This window comes from Trifolium pratense, linkage group LG2, assembly GCF_020283565.1.
Source record: "Trifolium pratense cultivar HEN17-A07 linkage group LG2, ARS_RC_1.1, whole genome shotgun sequence".
NCBI lineage: Eukaryota > Viridiplantae > Streptophyta > Magnoliopsida > Fabales > Fabaceae > Trifolium > Trifolium pratense.
The window spans coordinates 2,735,458-2,757,547 of record NC_060060.1 but is presented as its reverse complement, the minus strand read 5'-3'; the positions used below and the strand labels follow the sequence as shown (position 1 = coordinate 2,757,547).

The window sequence follows — 22,090 nt, the reverse complement described above, 5'->3', positions numbered from 1 at the left end:
ACAATGTGTGTGAGATCAACACTAACAGCCAGCCTATTACAAGTAGTTATTAGTTATAGGCGGGTTCTAACGTGCACAAGTGATCCAAATGGTCCCAAAAAAAATTAATTTTTGTTCAATTCATTGACCCCGACCACCCTCCCCATTTTGTCCAATGTCACAGTACAGCTGAAGTTATTATGTTCAATCCCTTGTTGTTTAGCAAATCAAACACGCCTATAATTTTTATTTTAAGAGGTGTGAAAGGAACTTTGGTACATAAAATGATTATGTTTTACGTGAGATAATGGTAAAAACTACAAACAATGAATGTGGCATCGTAAATAAGTTTTATCTTTTCCAAAATTTAGCATGTTTTTTCTTTGTATAAATCGAGTATCTTTTACATGTAACTATAGAGATTAATTTTCAAGTTGAGCGCAAGACTACATTAGACAGAAAAACTCACCATCAAATTTTTAACCCTACAGTATTCACATGACTAAATTTGAATAGAAAACGTCGGCATTAGATTATGTTTGGATACAAATCAGCACTTTTAACGCCTTTTAGATGAATATTTTGATCACTTCGGCTGCTGAAAAGTGACATCTCCTATATTGTAATGTTGATATCAAATGGTCAATTTATTGTTATTAACACATGACAAATTGAGAAACACAGTCGTCACAGCGGGATGTATGTATTTTACGCATAAACTTAAAAACATTTGATATATTATTGAAATACATCAAGACTAATGCTATATATATGTCGAGTTTAATTTTAAAACTCTAGGCTTGGTAACACCAAAACTAACAATAAACCACACACAATAATAGTTAAACATCTAAATTGCATATTTCTTTTTCCTTCACAGTTTCAGACAAGGGGGTTATATGTTTCAATCTAAAAAGCACAAGTGCATTGAGATTGAACTCACAACAAATGATTAAGAAAACCTTTCATACTTACTATACATATACAAACACTTCACATCTTTCAGTATTCACAATGTCTCTATATTTATATATTGCTCCTTTCTTCAGTTGCTTACTTTATCCACCAAGACCCAATTGATCAAGAGTAAGTTGTTTCATCAAATTCCATTTCCTATAAAGAAACATATATATACAGCCAAATGTATAACCAATTTATCATTCATTTGAATACATTGCCAACAACAATGTGCGTGTGTGTGCGCAGACGTATGTGTTTATATATTTAAGAGATCAAATTACATCAGTGTAACATTTAAGTATTCTGTTAATGTTTTACAAAAACTCGCCGTTCATGTTCATATCATCATATTGATCATCTTTGTAAATTTTTAAGTAAATCTGAAATAATTGGATGTCAGTGAGATACGTCAAGATTAACATCTTAAATGCTTTTATGAAACGACGTTCATCTTGATCCATGTCAAATAATTTTAGATTTATATTAAAATTTACGTGGATGATATAAACTCTTAATCTAACAGTGAGTTTTGTAAAATATGTCGATGAAAAATTAATGAATAACGTTACACTACGCAAATATTACCCCAATGTAATTTAATCAAACGTGAACTTTAGCTGTGTAGTACTAGTAATCTGTGATCTCCAAACCACGAGGCAGAAATCTTACCGTTGCGCCGCCAACTTTACCAAGACTAAAAACATAGTATGTTAAAATGGTCTAATCAAACTAAAATCACTAAAAAATTATTGAGTAGAAAATTTGGAAACTAGTAGCTATATTTTTAAATGTTCTTAATAGGTGTAGTTCTTGATCTGGATCCTCGGCATTGCGGAGGATCCATATTCGGATAGCTCTATCTTTATGTTAGAAAATATAAAGTATATTACCTTTCCACAAACTGGACAGTTGTCACTTCTCTCCATCCATTCATAGATGCAACCAAGGTGAAAATGATGAGAGCATTTTGTCATTATCTTTGGATTCTCTTTAGTGTATTCTGTAAGCACGAACAATTGTGAAAAGTGAAAACCAATGTTGTTAAATAAGCATGGTAGAATGTGAGCAAATCGCTATTGTTCCGCAATACGCTATCTAGTACAAAATGTTGTCAAATAGTGGTGCTATAGTCTTGTTGTGTAGCAAAAAATTGGAACAAATCGCTATTTTCTGCGATTGACAATAAGAAGCTGCTCAGAAGTTACAGATTGGCCTCCTCAGTTCATGAACACAAGTGTTACATTCTTCTGATTTCTAAGCTAATGCTGCTTCAACATTAGCATATTATTCATATTTTTACCTTCAAGATCAACTAATGAAACCATTGTGCAAAGCATATTTATTATATCCTCGTTAAATTGAAATATACAACGTAAGTTTGGCTCTTCTTCAAAATTTAAGGCACAAGAGGCACAAATTCTGAAGTAAAAGGAAATACGATGCACAATAGAGGCTCAAAGATCATCAACTTCCTAAGTATATCAAATCAAAGTTTCTTTGTATAGGTGAGATTAGAGATATAGCTAACTTAGTCCTTATAAGGTTTGAGCAATTCTCAACTATTAGGAAGTTTTGGGCCTAAAGCCTAAATTCTCATATAGTATTATTGGGTTACTCGTATTTTGTTTGTGTTCTATATGCTCAGTCCTGAGCATGAGATGCATTTTAAGATCTCTGTTATTTAGTCACCCCCATTTGCCCATGCTTCAAATATCTAGTATTAAGCATGAAAAGGGTGTGTTGAGAATCCCAATTAGTTAGAGATATTGTCTAGCAGGGTTTTCGATGGCAGAAAGCCAAAAATCCGCCATATAAACATGCCTGAAAGTCAAAAAACTGACTATGCGGTCCATGCCCTTCCGTCATGGCCTCCATTTAACAACACTGCTAGGTGGTATTCAAAGAGCTCAGACGATTCTAACCTTTCAAGTTGATTTTATGTGGCTCGGTTGGGCCCTAAACTAAATTTTAAGAGTTACTATTCAGGCTTACGAGAATATTTCATTACACAAGCACACAGGTACAAGACGTCTATGACATTGAATGCTAAGATATAAAAATGTGATAAGAAAATAAACTAAATGTTGCAGTGGGAATAAAGTTATGATGAGTGCATATACAAGAAAAAATAGGAATGAAAATGAAGATATTATAGTGTAAGTTGGCATAAAACCTATTGTAGAAAAGATTGTAGAGACTTGCTTTAGATAGTTTGGGCATGTGTAGAAAAGACAGAGACGCCCAAGAAGAAAACCAAGAAGAAGAATGGTATTGAAAAAGTTAGAAGTAGATAAAAACCGAGAAACTATAGACTAAACCACTAAGCAGGATTTAGATGAAAACGGTCTGACTTTCAACATATTTAAGATAAATGTTGCCGAGCCATTTGATCCATTTAACTGACACTACCTAATGGAAAGAAAGTTTTCATTGTTCTTGTTGATGCCAAGATTTGTCACCGACTATGTTGCACCGACACATGTCGTTACACTCAATCACTTGCATTTTCTCATTATTAACAGTGTCTATGCATCAATATTGTGTCCAGTGTCTGTTTCTGTAACACCCCGGATTTTTATCCAAGACATTACTTAAAATTTACTTAGAAAATTGCGGCTGTTTTTTTTCTTCAAATAAAATAGTATAAAAATAACGACTGAATTGAAATTCCAAAGAAACATAACTTAATTAAATTAAAGCGGTAGTTCGAAAATCCTAGCAGAAGAAAATCCATATCCGCAATGGCTACTGCTATGACCCAACAGTCGGCAGCTACTTCCCAACAAGCTGCAACTGCTGCTCAACAAGCTGCAGCCCGAGCCCAGCGCGAAGCTATCAGGGACCAGAGAGAGGAGGCTGCTACTGCAGCCAGAGAATTGATAGATTTTAATCAGTACAACCCATCAAGTTCAATGGAGAGCATGATCCAGATAAGGCAGATCTTTGGCTGGAGGATATTGAGACAATCTTTGAGATGCTCCATTGCACTAACGCGAAGGTGGAGTACGCAACCTTTCTGCTCAGAGCAGAGGCGAAATCATGGTGGTGAGGTGAGAGGCAGATAATGGAGAACAACCATGAAGTGCTGAACTGGGAATCCTTTAAGCGGAAATTCTTGGATAAATACTTCCCGTCGAGTGCCAGATCGGAGAAAGAGGCACAATTCCTCAAGCTTTACCAGGGCAATATGACTATCTCCGAGTATGCTGATAAGTTCGACTCACTAGGCAAACATTTTCGTTACTTTCGTGACCACGTGGATGAGGATTACAAGTGTGAGAGGTTCGAGAATGGACTCAGGTATGAAATTAAGGAGTCTGTGGAGCCTTTAGAGATCCGTTAGTTCCAAGCACTGGTGGAAAAATGCAAAAAGGTGGAGCGGATGAAAAGAAGACGCGTGAATAGGGGAGCGGGAAGATCAAATGAGGGAACTTTACCCGGACCTTTTTCGACTACCTAGTTTCGAGGACGAAACTCTTTTAAGGGGGTTAGTATTGTAAGGCCCTCAATTTTTAAAATTAATTAGAAACCATGATTTTATTTAAGTGTAGCATAGTTATATGATTAGGCTATTATAATGGAAAGAAAAATGTGGAGCTGATTGTTGACCAAGTATAACCCACTTCTCCTTCTTTTCCTGGTGGTTCGGCCAACTCTATAGAATTGAAAAATATCTTATTCAAACCCTTCAACCTATATCAAAGTCTGTTTCCTATTTTCTCGCAACTTTCAGCTTCTTAAATACCCACTAACTCAGCAAAATCTCTCACACGTAAAATCATTCCACTCTAACAAATTCTCTAACTCACAAAAGATAGATATTGCTGAAGCCATTTTTCATCACCAACACCTCTCTTATTTGTAGCAGCATCAATTTTTAGTGCAATTCTTGGTCTCAAAGAACCGTTAAGCACCGATCATGCAGTTAGCCGTAGAAAAATCTAGAGTCAGAATCGTTGTAAGGAAGTCCTCCAGGTAAGGGTTTTTTCCCCAGACACTCATGCTACATAGGACTATGTTGTGAGATGATAGTTGAGCCTTTATCACTTAAAACAATTGAAAACAGGAATTCAACTTCATTAGAAAAAAATTAATTAGTTGAATTAAATATGAAAGGAAATAAAAAGGAAGGGATATGATATATATTAAAGCCTTGTGGTTTCGGTTCTCTATGTATGTAGCTAACTATGTTTTAATTTATCAGTATATGTATATATTGTCACTGGATTGCATGCTGCGTATACTGCTATTGGGTTTCAATCCTGCTCATATAAAAGCTCCAAATTTGTATTGATTCATTGTATAAGCTACATATATTTTAACTATTTGATAAACATATAGGATGCTGTTTCAGTCAGTGAGATCACTGTGTTGTGGACTTGTTTTACTACTTAGTTTGATATAAACAGGGGAATTATAAATAGAAGGGTAGGGGGTACTCGTTTATGTCACTCGTCAGGTTGGTCTTCTTATGAAAATGAAGTTTTTCACTCTATTAATACATGCATCATATAGGACGTGTACTAGAGAGTTTCTTTAGTGCTTTGTGGCAAGTTTTAGGTGCCTTTGTGGCAGGTCTTCTCTTTGCCTTTGTGGCAGGTTTCCAATTGGTATGGGATTTATTTTGCCTTTGTGGCAGGTTTCTCATTGGTATGAGATTTATTATCCGGATCATTAGTGTTTCATATAGAGTTGTCTTAGTTACATTGCATTTCATATGGTAAGAGAAAAGTTTTTATAATAAACTAATAATTATATTTTTCATGATAACATTTTCTTGTGGTGAGTATGATTCAATGTGGATAAGGAAACTGACCCTTTACAACCAACATTTTAGGTCATCAACGAGAAAACTATGATTGAATGTGATACTTGAAGCGCGTGCGTACGTGAAAAAATTGGGATTTTGCAAACTTGGCATTTTATGTAATAAATAAGCCGTTGTGGTATACTATTTTTATTTCAATTCATTTTAAGTGATAAAGGCTCTACTATCATCTCACAACATAGTCCTATGTAGCATGAGTGTATGGGGAAAAAGCCCTTACCTGGAGGACTTCCTTACAACGATTCTGACTCTAGATTTTCTACGGCTAACCGCACGATCGGTGCTTAACGGTTCTTTGAGACCAAGAATTGCACTAAAAACTGATGTTACTACAAATAAGAGAGGTGTTGGTGATGAAAAATGGCTTCAGCAGTATCTATCTTTTGTGAGTTAGAGAATTTGTTAGAGTGGAATGATTTTACGTGTGAGAGATTTTGCTGAGTTAGTGGGTATTTAAGAAGCTGAAAGTTGAGAGAAAATAGGAAACAGACTTTGATATAGTTTGAAGGGTTTGAATAAGATATTTTTCAATTCTATAGAGTTGGCCGAACCATCAGGAAAAGGAGAGGTGGGTTATACTTGGTCAACAATCAGCTCCACGTTTTTCTTTCCATTATAGCCTAATCATATAACTATGCTACACTTAGAATAACTAAATTAAATAAATACGTAGAATAAATAAAATCATGGTTTCTAATTAATTAAAAAAATAGAGGACCTTACAGTTTCAATGCTTCATTGGTCATTAAGCATCATATAGTACCGAACCATGCTGATTTAAATCAAAGTTTAAGTCAAAGTATAATAGGGTTTTCTGATGAAAATTTGAGATTATTTAAGAATATTTATATATCTACCTTCAAGACAAGTTGGACAGATATCCTCTTCTTCGGATGACGCGTAAATGAGTCCAGCTCCAGCTGTATATTTTGCTGATGAAAGTCTTGATGCAGATTTAGAACGGTATATCTTCGTTTCATCTTCACAGGCACATTCATTCCATTTTTCACCTGAATTTAAAGGTTCTGAATCTGTATCTACATCACTTCTTAGAGGTTCAGTTTCCTCATTTGAATGACTTGAACTTTTTTCACGCCTTGAAACTAGTCCATCACGTTGCGAGCGGAAAAACCGATGTTCTGTGTCATAAGGTAAGGGCCTTGGTGGAGAACGGTACATGTCTGATAGAGAATTATCAAGTGATGCTGCAGAAGTCATGGATGCTGTTCCCTGAAGAGATGAAGGAATTGAATGTGCTTCCCCTCTACGGAATATTGATGAATACTGAAATTTGAGCCAAAAAGGAAAATGGTTATATTTTTGTTAAAAAAAATTCGCTCTGATCTACATCATCATCCTGAAAAATGGATTTAGGCCAGAAATATTCTTCATGTAGCTGTCCACCAAATCTTAATATAAATGCAAATCAATAAATTGGATTTACTATCAAGAAACATAGATTCACAGATGCATAATGATAGAACACTAGGGTCTCATAGGTTTGAGGGACCAACCATCGGGCCCAAACCACACACACTCGCATGATATCATCTTCTCGAAGTAATTAGAATGGGGGGAGAAGAAGAGTTAGTTCTATGAAATCATATTTTTCCTAAGCTAAATAATAGGTCAGTACAAATTGCTCTTGAGTTGTTTTTCTTTTGTGGCCTTGTTAGGACAAAATAGCAGTCACTTGACAGTGTAAGCTTCATATTATAAACTTGTCCACACAACTAAGGGCCTGCTTGGATTCGCTTATTTGAACTTGTCTACTGACATAAGCACTTGTCAAACTGTTCGAGAGAGCTTATGGAAACAACATAAGACATGTCCGTAAGTTGTTTTCAACTTGTTTCTATAAACTCTCCATGATAGCTTATGAAAATAGCTTATAGTTCATATGATTTCTTTTTACTTTATTTACCTTTTGTTATAGAAACTGCTTATACATAAGCACTTATATGATAAGCGCACAATTAAGCTGTTTATTCAAACAGTTACTAAGTTAGAGGTATTTTGAGTTTAAGAGTCACTTCTAACATTGATAGCACTCAAGGTTTCTTCACTAATAATGCATACATGCAGCACATCACCATTTGAAAACTTTCGGGAATACGACACTTGCATACTGTATGCCCTTATACAAGACCAGAACACTAAAGAGATGCTAATATCAACAACTCCACATGTAAATTTGCAAGTTATATATCCCAAACATAGGAACAATGGAGAATATGTAAGTGTACTCCAATGCTAACAGAATTAAGACATGTAAAGAACACAAGCATCGGCATATCAAATGCTATGTGTATATATGAATACAATGTAACCTTTTTACAAGAGTGAGTTGATTGAATAGTTATTGCTTTTCTTCATTTTCATTATATCACCGGGGGAGCTATCAGTTATCAAAATCAAACTAGAGTAAGCAGACATTTTGAACCTTGAATGTGTCGAGCATTGTCACTATAGTCCTCAAATTAATTAAAAATTACAAAAATATCATCGAATACGTCTCTCGTTAGTCAGTTTGATCCTCGAATAAGTTTTTTTAGTTTTGTTTAGTCCTCAAATGTGTCCTCCGTTAGTCAGCTCAATCGATCAAATTTCTAACAAAAGATACACTCGAGAGGATTTTGTAATTTTAATTCAGTCTTCAAAGTATGCATAAGACGAAGCATTGCCCTTCCATGAAGCAAGAAGAGGAAAGGAAACAAAACAAGGGAGAGAAGCATGAAAACAGGATGTAGATATAGATACATACCACATTCAAAAGATTCTGTAGCAAGCAACTGAGACACACACAGTTCCTATACACAGGATTATTTGGATTTGCATAATCTTCAAAATCATCAAAGCTCAAACAACAACAAACAGAACCCATTTTTCCAACTAGCTTCTAATTTTTCCCACTCTTCAACTGATCTCAATGAAAACTAGATTGTGTTACATGCATGTTTTGAGAAAAATAGTCTTTAACAGCATCACAAACCAGTACCATCCCTCATAAGTTCAGATATACTTGTCATAAGGATAAAAGCATTGTTTGTTTCTCTTTCTCACCTGCAAAATACATTAAAGAAAAACATCATCATCACAGAAAAGCCTGAGAAAGTTGTAATAGAATATACCATCTGTGCAATTATTGACCAAATAAAATAACTATGTTTCTTGAGTCCCTGTGATCATAGCTCAGTTGGTAGGGACATTGCAATATACAGGAGTCAGGGTTCGAACCTGAGATTCCCCACTTATTCACTGAACGCGTGAAATTTTGGTCACCAGGCTCCTTGACCAAAGAAATTCCTCCATATATTTGATGCACACAAATGTGTATTTGAGTGTATTAATTAGAACAATTAATTTCAAATGAGAACATACATTTTGGTGCCACATAAACATAAGTATTTTATAATTAATAATCTTTGACGGATGACTTGTTTATTAGCATGGTTGTTGCCACATATCTGAGCAATGCAGCAAATGTTCATTATTCAAAGCAACGTGTACAGATATCAGAAGGTTATAAAATCAAAACTATGACATAAGATCAGTACAAAACAAACTATATGAATGTGATAAAACATAAAATAACTAATATAAAATGGATTAAACTCATATACATTGTCAACCTAAAGATTTGTTACATCATCATAATCGTAAAGTCATTAAAAAACATTCGAATTTTTATCCATACATACGATTATCGTGATTTGTTAATAAAATAAAACTTCATTTAAAACATCGTACACACGATTGATTGTGATTCGTTAACGGTGTAAAAATCCGTACACTGAAAGTGTATCAGAATTAAACTATTATTAATTTCAAAAAAATAATAAGACAATTTTGATTTGATTATTCAAAGAGTATATTTTGTTAGTCTTTTAACACACACCGACAGTTTCATGTGCACACTGTCTATAAACTCCAAATTTTAGAAAATTTGATTCTTTTCTTTACATAAAAGCTATGTCATTGCATCAACCAACACCATTACCGTACAAAATTTCATAATATTAGACAAATTACAAAATAAAAAATATTCATATAAAATCACATAAAATAAATAAATAAATAAAACAGTAGAATTTTACCAAGGATCGTGTGAGAAACAAGCTTAAATTAGCAAAAACAAACCGACCCATTTCAGATTATCATATTAAAAAGCGATTAAAAGGGTTAAAAGAGCAATTGGAAGCTGAAAATTCAACTGGGTATGATGAAAAAATATAAAAATTGAATTTTTATATTTAAGAAACGAATGAAAAGGTGAAAGATAAAGAGATGAACCTGAAAGTGAGAAATTGAGAAAAGAGTATATTGATGTTTGGAGAATGATTTGCAGAGAAATAGGAGTTGAAATTTTGGATTTTTCGGCGATAATTGCTATGAAACTGAGAAATTGAAGCTACCTTTTTTATCTCTTTCTTTCCCTTTTGCTTTGGTTTGGTGGGTGAAGTGGAGTGTTAATTTTTTAATTTTGTTTTTATTTTTGTACTTTATTGTTTTTTAATTTTAATTTTTGAATTTAAAAAATAATTTGGTGTAGGCATGAAGTGGTATCAGCACTATAGGCGGTGAGGAATATGTTATGACTTCATTTTGTATTGAAAAAATACAAAAAAGATAGAACCACTTCTTTTAGTTTTGTTGTTTTAATTTAGTGGTTAGTTTTTCCATTATTGATTGATAAATTATATTGTTGAATTATTAAAAAAAGAAAAAAATTTATTCGTAATTTTAATATAGTTATAAATCTACCTTATGTATTGATTGATGAAATACGATCGGGTGGGATGAAATTAAAATGAAATTATTAGCATATAGGTTTTATTGTTTGGATTTGCAAAAGATTAATGAGTGGGGAACGAAAAATAATGGAATTCATTTCATTCATTCCGTCAATTTTTTCATTTCCTCAATTTAGAGTGTATCCAATGGAATTTGAAATTTATCCAATAGAATGAAGTTTCATAATTAGAAACTTAATCACTCTCGAACCTCTATCTTCCGTTTAGCAAAGTCAGTCGTCACCTTCTCATCTTCTCCATCCAAATCTAAAACTTCATTTCACGATGTAGCCCTTGTAGAAGGTGGTGATGCTTCGGCCTCTTTGGCGACATCATCATCTACTCATTCGTCGGTACCGATGTGACTGGTGTATCTCTCGCCACTCCTTGGTGATTGGTTGATTCCATTAACGACATCTTCGTCATGTGTTTACTTTTGTTGTTTTTGTTCACCTACTGTCATTTTTCTTCGTCGTCGGAGGTACGAGTTAATTTATGTAGCAAGTCTTTTCTCTCTGTGAAGGTTTGTGTTGTGGGTCCTTCATTGGATCTGTGGCTCTACGGCAGCTTTGGGTGTGTGGTGGTATGTTCTGATGGTAGTGGCCGATCTAGTGTTGTTTAAGCTTGGATTCGTTTGTGCTTGAAAAAATCATTTATGCTTGTTGTGTTTTATCGCAGGGGGTTGTAGGTATGTGAATCGGTCGGTGTTGGTGGTCGAATCATTTGCCGTAGGAGAAAAAAATTTATTTGTATCAATCTAGGGGATCGATGTTAAATTGATGGACTCAAAAGAGTCATACATTGATGGACTCTATGTTGATGGTTGGTTCATTCACCAGTTTTATTCGATATGTTTTTATTTATGAGAATCGTTTTAGATTTCCTATTTTAAGATTCCCTTAGCCTCTGTTTGGGATGACATATAAGCTAGTTTTCAAAAAGAGCTTATAGCTTATTGCTTATTTTTCAAACGTTATTTCAAGCAGCTTATGAGCTTATAGCTTATCATTTTTTCTTCCAATATTACCCCTATCATCTTACTCGAAAAAATTTAATATTAATTAAACATATATTTTTTTATGTCATTTCATACTTATAAGCTAGTTCAACTGCTAATTTTATCAAACACTACAAATTCAATCAGCTAGCTTATTCGCTAAAAGCTAGCTTATAAGCTAACCGCTATAAGTTAGCTTATCATCAATCCGCTATTCTTTACCAAACAGAGTCTTAGGGCCCGTTTGATGCACAGGATAAGAGACAGGATATGATAACTGTATCATATCCTGCCGCAATCCAGTGTTTGGTGATACAGCAGGATATGATAAGTTAATCCTGAAGCTTATCCTATCCTGTCTCTCTAGTTATAATTCTTATCCTGAATTTGAGCTGGGTTACCAGCAGGATAGGATAAGAAAAAAATAAAATTACTGATTTATTTTATAAAATATATTTTAAAATACATAAAATAAAATTAATAAAATATAAATAATAAAATAATTAATTTTTAAATATATATGTGATTTTCTCACAGGGATAATTTTATAATTTATATATTCTAAAAAATCAAAATTTTACTAAAATTACAATATTTTAAAGTAAAATGATTATTAAAAAATTGACAAATAGGGATATTAACTTAAATTTTATAAAAAATTAAATATAATTCTTTTGCAATAGTAGTTTTATTATTTACGTATGAGATATATCATATATTTATTTGGCTTATCTAACATGTATATATTATTGAGTTATTTATTTGATCATGATTCATATAAAAAATTAAACTTGATTATTTTCTCATGATTTTTATTTTTAAATTATATAAAGTTATTTGATTACTTATTTATATTTTTTATTTATAAAATTCAAAGTATAACAAAATAATTTTTAAAAAATAATAATTGTTTTACAAGAGTAATTTTGTCAATTAAATATGTTATATATCTTATCATATTATTATGAGAAAGTATGTATTAAAAACAAAATATAATAGTTATCATGTTTGTTATCCTGTGTGCACCAAACATAGGATATGATAACTGAGTATAACTGTTATCCTGTTGTTATCTTATCCTATCCTTATCCTGTTTTATATCCTATCCTGTCACTATGCTATCCTGCGCACCAAACAGACCGTTAGTGTTTCTTATTGTTTTTGCTTTTACTTTGTTTCTCGAGGGTTAGTGTTTCTTATAAGTTAGCTTATCATCTATCCACTTCTTGTACTTTTATTATTTTATTTTTATATATATTTATGAGCACTTAACAAAAGATTAGAGCTTATAATATGCATCATCCTTGGTACATCTTTTATTTCCTTTGATGACATTATGCTCTTAATTCATCTAAATCTTTTTTCATAATTATAATATTATTATTTAACCCTATAGGATTTTATTACTTTCCGAAAGAAAATATCTTAGTAATAATATTTTTTGACGAAATCTTAGTAATAATATGTCTTGCACAATAATAGTGTTTTTACTTTTTATAAACAAAGATAAATATGGAATAAAAAAGTTATAAGTTGTTTTGTTTATATTTGTCGCTGACCAAATGGCTTTAAAACTACCTTTGATCTTCAAAAAGCGCATATGAAGGTCACTAAAAATGCGAGCATGAGAAAAAGCATTGTTAGGAAGAGTACTTTGAATGTTCAATCAGTTCCGCACACCACATCCTATGAGAGCTCTCAGAAACAAAAAATAGATGTGATAAAGACTAACACACCAACACTTAAAGACAACAAAATTGAGAACCACCCTTCACAATTCCTCTCCTTATTCAATTGTTTTTCTTTGATAATGGGTCCGCCAAAAAACACCAAACAAAAATTGAAATTTTCAAAGAGTCCCTAATTTAAAACTATAATTAAGTCCCTATATTTTACAACATACTATCCATTTGAATTCGAACTTCATCACAATTTATATTTAAAAGTGTCTTACATAGTCAAAAACTAATTTAATTGTTTTTTTCATCGAAAAAGTTGGACCAAAACTACATTTTATTCTTTTCTTATATGTATATGTACTTCTAATTCTAAATGACTTCTGGTGCATGTGTGTGTTGGGCTGGGGGAAAGTGTGAAAAGTTCCTCCCAAGGCCATATTTGTTTTTTGAATGTCCTTCAGCCCAACTTAAAACTTATTTTACTGACCTCCATTGAAATTGATGGGTGATAACAGAAACATATTTGTAATATTTTATTTTGTATTTTTAAAGTGAAACATAACCTAATTAACAAGTTTGAATTTCTAAATCTGAAATGTATAGGCAAAAATCCTCCCTGAATCATTTAAGGACGTTTGTTTCAAGGTTCTGGATTCAATCCACAGCTTATTGTAAACAAAAAAAAAAAAATCGAGAGACCATCTTTATCATTCTAACATCTTAACTTTTCCACCTTAGTCTTCGGTAACCAAATCAACCTTATCAACCTTATACACCGATAATATATTGTGAAACATTTTTATATGTTCATTCAATCAAATTATACAAGAAAGTCAATTTTTAATCTAATATTATACAAGAAAGTCAATTTTTATATGTCATATGATTTAATTTCATATATGTAAAAATATTTTATATTATTGTATTTTTTTTATAAGCATTTTATATTATTGTATAAAAATTAATCTTAAAAACGAGTTAGGATCTTCTCCATTTCTCATTCTTTCCATTTCCTCTATTATTATATAGTTTTGGGAATATAAATGCAAAAATGTGATATTAAGTGGGTCCAAATACTTTTTATACACACAAAAACATTTAAAAATTTTGGTAATGAAAGAAATAAAAATGATAGAAAATGGAGAGGATCTCAACTCCTTAAAAACACGGTGGTATGTCTTAAAAAACATTGAGGTAACAATCTTGTGTAGAATTTTTATTAACAGTTTTATTTTTTAAATAATTTTTTATTAAAAATGTAAAATTCTCAAAAGTTGATGTAAATTTTTTATTATAACAATGAATTCATTTCAACTTTTCTAATTACTCCATCCGGTCCTTTTTAGATTTATTAAATAATTGATGTATATGGTATATATTATAGACCAAATATATCAATTATTCAATAAATCTAAAATGTAAGATTCATATAAAAAGGACTGCAGAGAGTACCCCCAAATCAATTGGTTAGAATATGATGTACCAAAAATCTAGTACAAAATCTAAAGAGTTTGAATCGTTAATTTTTTTTTTTGGTTAATTGAATCGTTAAATTTTGATGTAGGATTCTAAGAATTTTAAAAAATTAAAGCTCTATTCATAGTAGGCGATAAAGAACCCACAATAGATGCATAAAGTTCCTTCGTTGATCCAACTTGGTTGGGAGCATGAGAGAGATCGTGATTTATTGGATCCTTGTATTGGAAGTCTTCATGAAAGTATTATTGGGACTCAGGAGGCGTATTCCATTGGTTGTAATGACGAGAAACTATAGGAAGAGAGAGACTCGCATTTGGGGAGAAGATTGTTGGATTCAAGTGTTAGTAATTAATCCCACATCAATTATAAATGAAAATGTTTTAAAGTTTTGAATAAAAATGTGAAGTCTTGATCTCTTAATAACTCTAAAACATTAGACTCTTTTATTTTCGACGCTTCCCCAAACTTTTCAAACCCTCGGCCTTTACCATTGCCTCGTACAGTCCATCTCTGCTTCACATAGGCCCACTCCATCACCTTTAAGATCAAGCCTACTCACCTTTCTCTTTTGCAACTGTAATATGCTTTTCCAAATTCTGACAATGTGATCTATGTTATTCCTTCAAGTCATGTTTGAGTTTTAGTTTTTCTTTCATTTTCATTCATGTGCAAAGATTTGTCAAACCCTTTGTAAAAGCACCTAGCTTGTTACAGATTTGTCACTTTGTATTTAGTATGACTTATGCAATCATAAGTCTCTTCTAACAACAACATTATCTTCTTTCCACTCTTATTATTTTGCAACAATATTAGCTAGTCACAAACCAAACACAAACTTCCAAAAACTATTATAATTGATGCATCATTAGTAGTAAAATATTCACATGCATAACTATGTAACATATTTCACATGTCTTGCTAGTAGAGTTCATACCTGTCTTGGTAGGAATCAAATTAGCCGCAGTTACAACATGACGCTGTGATAGATATAAATTGTCCGATTTTTAATCAACAGATGAGATCATTTTATAGTATAAAGATAAGATTTAAATCTAACCGTCCAATCATAAATCAATGGCTAAGATTAGTTATAATATGAAATCGTGTGCTTAGTCTACAACGGTGAATCTGCATCCGTCTTGGTATGAGAAAATGTCATATTCATTCATAGAGTGTGTGGTTCTTCTCTGTATCTCGTGACCTAATAGTGAATCAATTATTTATATGACATCCACATCAACTAAGGAACAAACTTCCAAAATATACATAAGGGAACTTTGGATTTTTCCTAGAAAAAAACACTCCATTTTTATATACTTATCTAGTAGGTATGTTTGTTTTTTCTTTTTATTTTGATTATAGTTTCAATGCTAAAATATTTGTGATGCAATGTTTAATAGTATAATGATATAAGTTTCTAAAATTTGTTATTCAAATCACATTTTATAAAAAATTATTGGTGCGCTACCATAATTTTGATAGAAGTTTTAACTAAATTACGGTGTTATGCACTGTAATTTTGCCAAACTCTCCGTTCATCCAAACATTATTCAACATAGTTTTAGTTAAAATCAATAATTTAAACATTTTTTGTCATGGAACAAACTCCAAATTTGTGTTATTATGCAGTAAAAAATAAACCTGAAAACGTTTCTTGTACGTTAAGAAATTTACAGGTTTTTGCAGGATAGCTGAAAATAGTCATATTTAGGTCTTTAGAGAAAGCCTTATTGGATTTGATTGTCTTTGTCATAGACAGCTAAAGGAAACTAGTCTATAAAACCTTAATATTTAGATTGTTTTTGTCATAGATAGCTAGAAGAAACAAAGAGCAGTAAAAAGATAGAGAGTAATAGTTTATACTTTTTGGTTTCCAACAAATTTCTTCTGCTAAAAGTAACCTTGTTCGAGAGATTATCAAACAATAAAAATGAGATTTCGATCGTAAGGTGTCAAAATCCAGTTTAGTCATGGAATCGATACATCAGTGGCTATTGGATCATGATCAGACTGTCCAAATTTCACGGTATTTAGATTTTTTTAAAATAAATCAAAATCATGCATTGTCCATCTTGAGTCAATGACAATCCATACACCGATTGCGTAAACACACAATTTCGAGTGTATGCAATTCAAATACCTAAACTTTGGACAATTCTCTCGGTTGAAATTCAAACTTTATTTTACCACGTCGCATAAACTAGTCTATTTTGCTTGACCCAACTCTGATTAGTGGAATAGTTCATATTTTAACCGCGTGTACTATTAGTTAAAGGTCAAACTCTTACTACTAAACTGACGCATGATAAACCAATAGTGTGCTACATATATTTATATAGACCCTCATTATTTATTCAGAAGCATAACCCAATTTTGCTTTTGCCTTCACTAGAAGACATTTTCTTTCTGAAAACTCAAACCTCATCAGAATGTCTTGGTTCCTTACAATTCTGTTTCTCACTCTAACATTTGGTACTAATCTTTCAGAAGCTAGCCATGACAACAAGAAGCTTCTTCCTTCACCTGTTGTAGTTGGCACTGTCTACTGTGACACATGTTTTCAACAAGCTTTCTCTCTAAACAGCCACTTCATTTCAGGTAAACAAATTCAACCTCAAAATGGTTCAATTTCATGTCTCATAAAATGTTGTAAAAAATTTTCCAATCATGTTTTATTTTGTCCTTGTTTTCATGTATAGGTGCATCAATAGCTGTTGAATGCAAACTAGGAAAAACAAAACCAAAATTTTATGAAGAAGTGAAAACAAATGAACATGGAGAATTCAAAGTTAAACTACCTTTCTTAGTGAAGAAACATGTGAAGAGAATCAAAGGTTGTAGTTTCAAGTTGTTAAGTAGCAATGAACCAAATTGTGCTATAGCCTCAACTTCAACTTCATTTTCACTAAGCCTTAAGAAAAAGTTACAACAAGAGCACATTTTTTCAGCCGGAATTTTCTCATTCAAACCTTCAAAAAAACCAAAATTTTGTGACCAAAAACATAGTACTACTCAAAACCTTAAACAACTTGGTCATGTGAAAAATTTGGAACAATCAAAATTTTCAAACAAAAAGAAAGTACCTCATGAGATTAAAGATTTCTTCTTTTTTCCTCCAATTCCATTTTTTCCACCACCTATTATCCCTAATCCATTTCAACCTCCATTGATTCCTAATCCATTTACACCTCCACCATTGATTCCTAACCCTTTAAACCCTCCACCTTTGATTCCTAATCCATTTCAACCACCAAGTCCACCTTTGATTCCTAACCCTTTTCAACCACCAAGTCCACCACCTTTGATTCCTAATCCATTTCAACCACCAAGTCCACCACCACTTATTCCAAATCCATTTCAACCTCCTCCATCAAGTCCACCACCACTCATTCCAAATCCATTTCAACCACCACCATCAAGTCCACCACCATTTTTTCCTTTTCCACCGGTAGTAATACCAGGATTAACTCCATCACCACCGCCGCCGCCACCACCAAAATCAATTTTCCCCTTTCCTCTTCCTCCACTATTCCCACCTCCTCATAGCCCTGGCTCACCCCCTACTTCTTTAAGTCCTTGATTATAAACATATTATATAATTATAGTTTTAAATTGCGATCTACAACTGCAATATAACAGTTTTAGAGGTCTCTATAAAAATATTCGATATTCGAATGACAATTGTTGTTGCATTTGCATGCAATATAAAGGTTAATGGTGCAACTGCGACTGCAATTTAAAACTATGATGATATTAATGTTTAATTCATTTTCTTTTATTATGGTATAGTATAGTTAGCTAAATATGGGAATGAGTATGTCACATATGTAGTGACTTATGCACAAAAAGAAGTTGATACATTATTGATCGATATGATTGTAATTAGTAATATAGATATAAGAATATTATATCTTAGAGCTTATATTGTAATTTTTTGAGTGTGTAATTTTTACCCTTGAATTGCTCTATAAATGGACTATTATGATTTTGATATGAATATATATTTAAATGTTTGAACACAAGTTGCTGAAGATTATATGTCTAAAAAAGGTTAATGAGAAAGACCAAATTCAGAAATGTATGGAAGTGTGAGAATTTTAAAGCATAATTCAAATGTTTATTTTATTTAGTAAGGAATGATAAATTTCTGTTGTGCAATGATAGTGTACTATATATGCATCTATGTGAATAATGGTGTTAGTTGATTAATGACAAAACTTTACTAAATTTTATATATTTAAAGTGTTTTGAAAAAATTGGACATCTTTAGAAGTTGAAGCTAAACATATTATTTGAACCACAAAAGTAGTAAAAAAAAAAACTGTCTAATAAAAGGAAAACTTCATGATAATATGTTACTTAGAAATTACTATAAATTAGGATCATAATTTGTTAGCAATGTTGTTCTAAACTTTAAGGATGCACAACTTTAAGTCAAACCCTAAAACCAGTCTATTTAACAATGATGTACAAGTTATAACTTGAAGAGAAAAATGAACTACAACAAAATGAATTTCCTATTTCCTATATTGTTGGCGGATGCTATGGTGGGAAAGTTAAGCAAGTTGTCCACCGTGTGCGAGTTTTGTGAACCGTCAGATGAGTAATATTTTAGAATTGACGGATTTAAGATGTACCACCAATACCTTGCGCATACTCTTTAAATCATTGCCAAGCTTGGGATATATGGCTCACCAAATAGGTGTGAGACTATACTCTTTAGGAGTAACAAAAATACATTGATTAGAATTTATCCTTTTACCTCAAACTTATATTGACTTGGGTACCAGAGTGTTTTGTGCAGGTACCCCTTTTGTATCGTCGGTTATCTCCAACGCTCAGATTCCAACTTCCAACTCGGAGCATACTTCCACGGATTACCCCATTAAGTTAGAAACCAGTTGGACATATTCCAAATGGTTACATTTGCTGTTATTATTTGTGAGCAATTTAATGGCTTAAAGTAAACCATAATAGCTTATCATCAATTTCCCACAGTCAAGCTACATAATTGCCACGTTCTGTTCAAGTATTACCGACATCATCGGTTCAGGTTCATACAAACAAATGACTTCAAACATGCTAGACCATGTCAAAGTAACACATCTTTTTATATTAACAACTTTTGCTTCAATTTTGTATATTTTATTTTGGTGCAAGGGATTGTGTACACAATCACTTCCAAAGACCTTCATGTAAAGATTGAGGAGTCATGTGTTCAATGGGTTTACATCAACTATACAACCAAGTGAAAACTACTCGTACAATTTGAGTTGATTACGACTTAAATTGATAAAGAGAAAACAATTCCACAATTATTGTGAGTTCGACACAAACTGAGGCCTCCATTTTAAAATTATGTAAGGATTAAACTTAAAAGGATCCGAGGGACCAAAAATATATTTAACCCTACATTAACTACAAAAAGAGACATTAGTATTAATCTATGATGCATGAGTACTTCATTTTAGACAGAGTATCGGTATCGGTACCGGTACGTGTACGGTACTCCCTCAGTACGCACCCTCAGAGTACCTTCTTTTTTTTTTATGCGGATACGCGCGTGATACTCTCGAGGTACGCGCATGTGATTCTCTCGAGGTAGGCGTGTGGTACGGATTTCATCAAAAATTGTTCTCATTCTTCTGCTTCTTTTTTTTTTGCAACAATTTTCAATCCCATTCTTTTTTTATTTGTTTATATTTTAATAAAGATTCACTTTAGTTTAAAATTAGAACCGATTCAGTTTCCTTCCCTTTTTAATTCTTTTTAAAAGCAGAGCTGCATACTACAACTACTCCTAATTTCCGAAAGTGTAAACCACAATATAACTACTTTCTATGTTTCCTATTTTAGAGCCTATTTTTTGGCATTTGTAAGCGGGGTTTGAGCTATTTTTTGGTATACGTCCACCAGAAATGGTGGCTATGGAGGTCAGGTTAAACATGGTTTCTCGAGAAGGTGGTGCTCCTCCTTTTTATTTTTGAAAAGAAAAGATGTTTTCTTTGGAAGAAATGGGTCAGATTCTGATTTTTCTAAGTAAATCAGCTCACAGACGACGCAACTGAACTGGTTGTTCAGAAATTATTTGTCTTAACTCTTCGTGATTCAGCTGAAGTGAACACGAACGGTGTTGTTGAGATGTTGGTGGAGTGAATTCTTTGGTCTTTGTAGGGGAAAATGTACTTGCAAGATTGTTAGCACTATGACGCTCAAGTCAGTATTTGAATGAGGTGATAAAGAGTGAGTAAATGGAGGCGCGGATCTTTTCATACCTAGGGACATTGGTGTATGAATGCTTATATATAGGAGAGTACAAGAGTATTAGGATTTTACAGTGTAGTGGGACCCCCCATGTGCAGAGGATCGACCACATATAACATCTGGATTGTCCTTTGCAATGGAGCACGTTAGGACGTTGTGGGCGTTGGCCTCTGTCCGTGCTCGTTGCTTTGGTTCTGTGGTCACTATGCCACATGATTATTCTTATCCCATTATGATGTGTTGGGCTTTTAGCCGATCCGAAACATTTTTTTACAAGGATAATAGTATCATTTAAATATGATTTATCGTATTATTATGAGGTATGCATAAAAACATGATATGATAGTTATCGTATTTATTATTTTGTGTGCACCAAACACATGACAAGATAACTGTTATTCTCCTTATATTATATCTTATCATTCTGCTGATTTTTATTTTATCGTGTCATTATCATATCATGCGCACCAAACGGACCCTTAATATAAATATGTGATTTGGTTGGTTATATATGAAGTATGTTTATGGATTATTTCTGTGTTTAATGATTTTCCGATGTTAAACTCTAAAATTGATCTTTTGATTTATAAAGTGTTTGAGAAACAATTTCCATTTAAATGAAATGGACCAAATTCATATGCAAAACAAACAATTTCTTTCTTACAAGCTTAAAACAACTAAAAATTGATATTTTCTCTTCGGACCCCCCGTGTTTCTTTTATACCCCCTGAATTTCCAATTTTGCCCTTGCAAAAAACTTCGGTTTATAGAAATCGAAGTTTTTTTTTGCCTTGAAAACAAATTTCGGTTTATAAAAACCGAATTTTACTCTGAATTTGTACTAAAAAAATTCGGTTTCTGCGAACCGAAGTTTTTATCAAGGGCAAAATTGGAATATTTGGGGGTATAAAAGAAACACGGGGGGCCCGAAGAGAAAACATCCTAAAAATTTGTGATGGGATAAAACTAATATACTTACCGTTGCACTAAGGATAGGCTCAATCCCCGTTTGTCATTCACCCAACCCAATTCATCAATTTTAAAATGGGCGAAAAAATCAATAAAAATAGATGTTGAACAAAAAACCGGCCCAACTCACCGATTAAAAACA

General features: G+C 32.6%; 2 protein-coding genes across 2 annotated transcripts; one reads left to right on the top strand and one right to left on the bottom strand.

Annotated features, from left to right (window-relative positions):
- Positions 1 to 817: 817 nt before the first annotated feature.
- On the bottom strand, positions 818 to 10,266 carry LOC123908144 (E3 ubiquitin-protein ligase At3g02290-like). Its single transcript, XM_045958684.1, has 5 exons — positions 10,061 to 10,266; positions 8,532 to 8,830; positions 6,625 to 7,051; positions 1,830 to 1,939; positions 818 to 1,092 (listed from the first exon to the last, which is right to left on the bottom strand). Exons 2-5 carry the CDS (start codon positions 8,649 to 8,651, stop codon positions 1,060 to 1,062), a joined length of 690 nt encoding a protein of 229 aa, XP_045814640.1. The 5' UTR covers positions 8,652 to 8,830; positions 10,061 to 10,266; the 3' UTR covers positions 818 to 1,059.
- A 6,772-nt stretch (positions 10,267 to 17,038) lies between these two features.
- On the top strand, positions 17,039 to 18,712 carry LOC123908639 (pollen-specific leucine-rich repeat extensin-like protein 3). Its single transcript, XM_045959333.1, has 2 exons — positions 17,039 to 17,313; positions 17,415 to 18,712. Exons 1-2 carry the CDS (start codon positions 17,145 to 17,147, stop codon positions 18,293 to 18,295), a joined length of 1,050 nt encoding a protein of 349 aa, XP_045815289.1. The 5' UTR covers positions 17,039 to 17,144; the 3' UTR covers positions 18,296 to 18,712.
- The last annotated feature ends 3,378 nt before the right edge of the window (positions 18,713 to 22,090 follow it).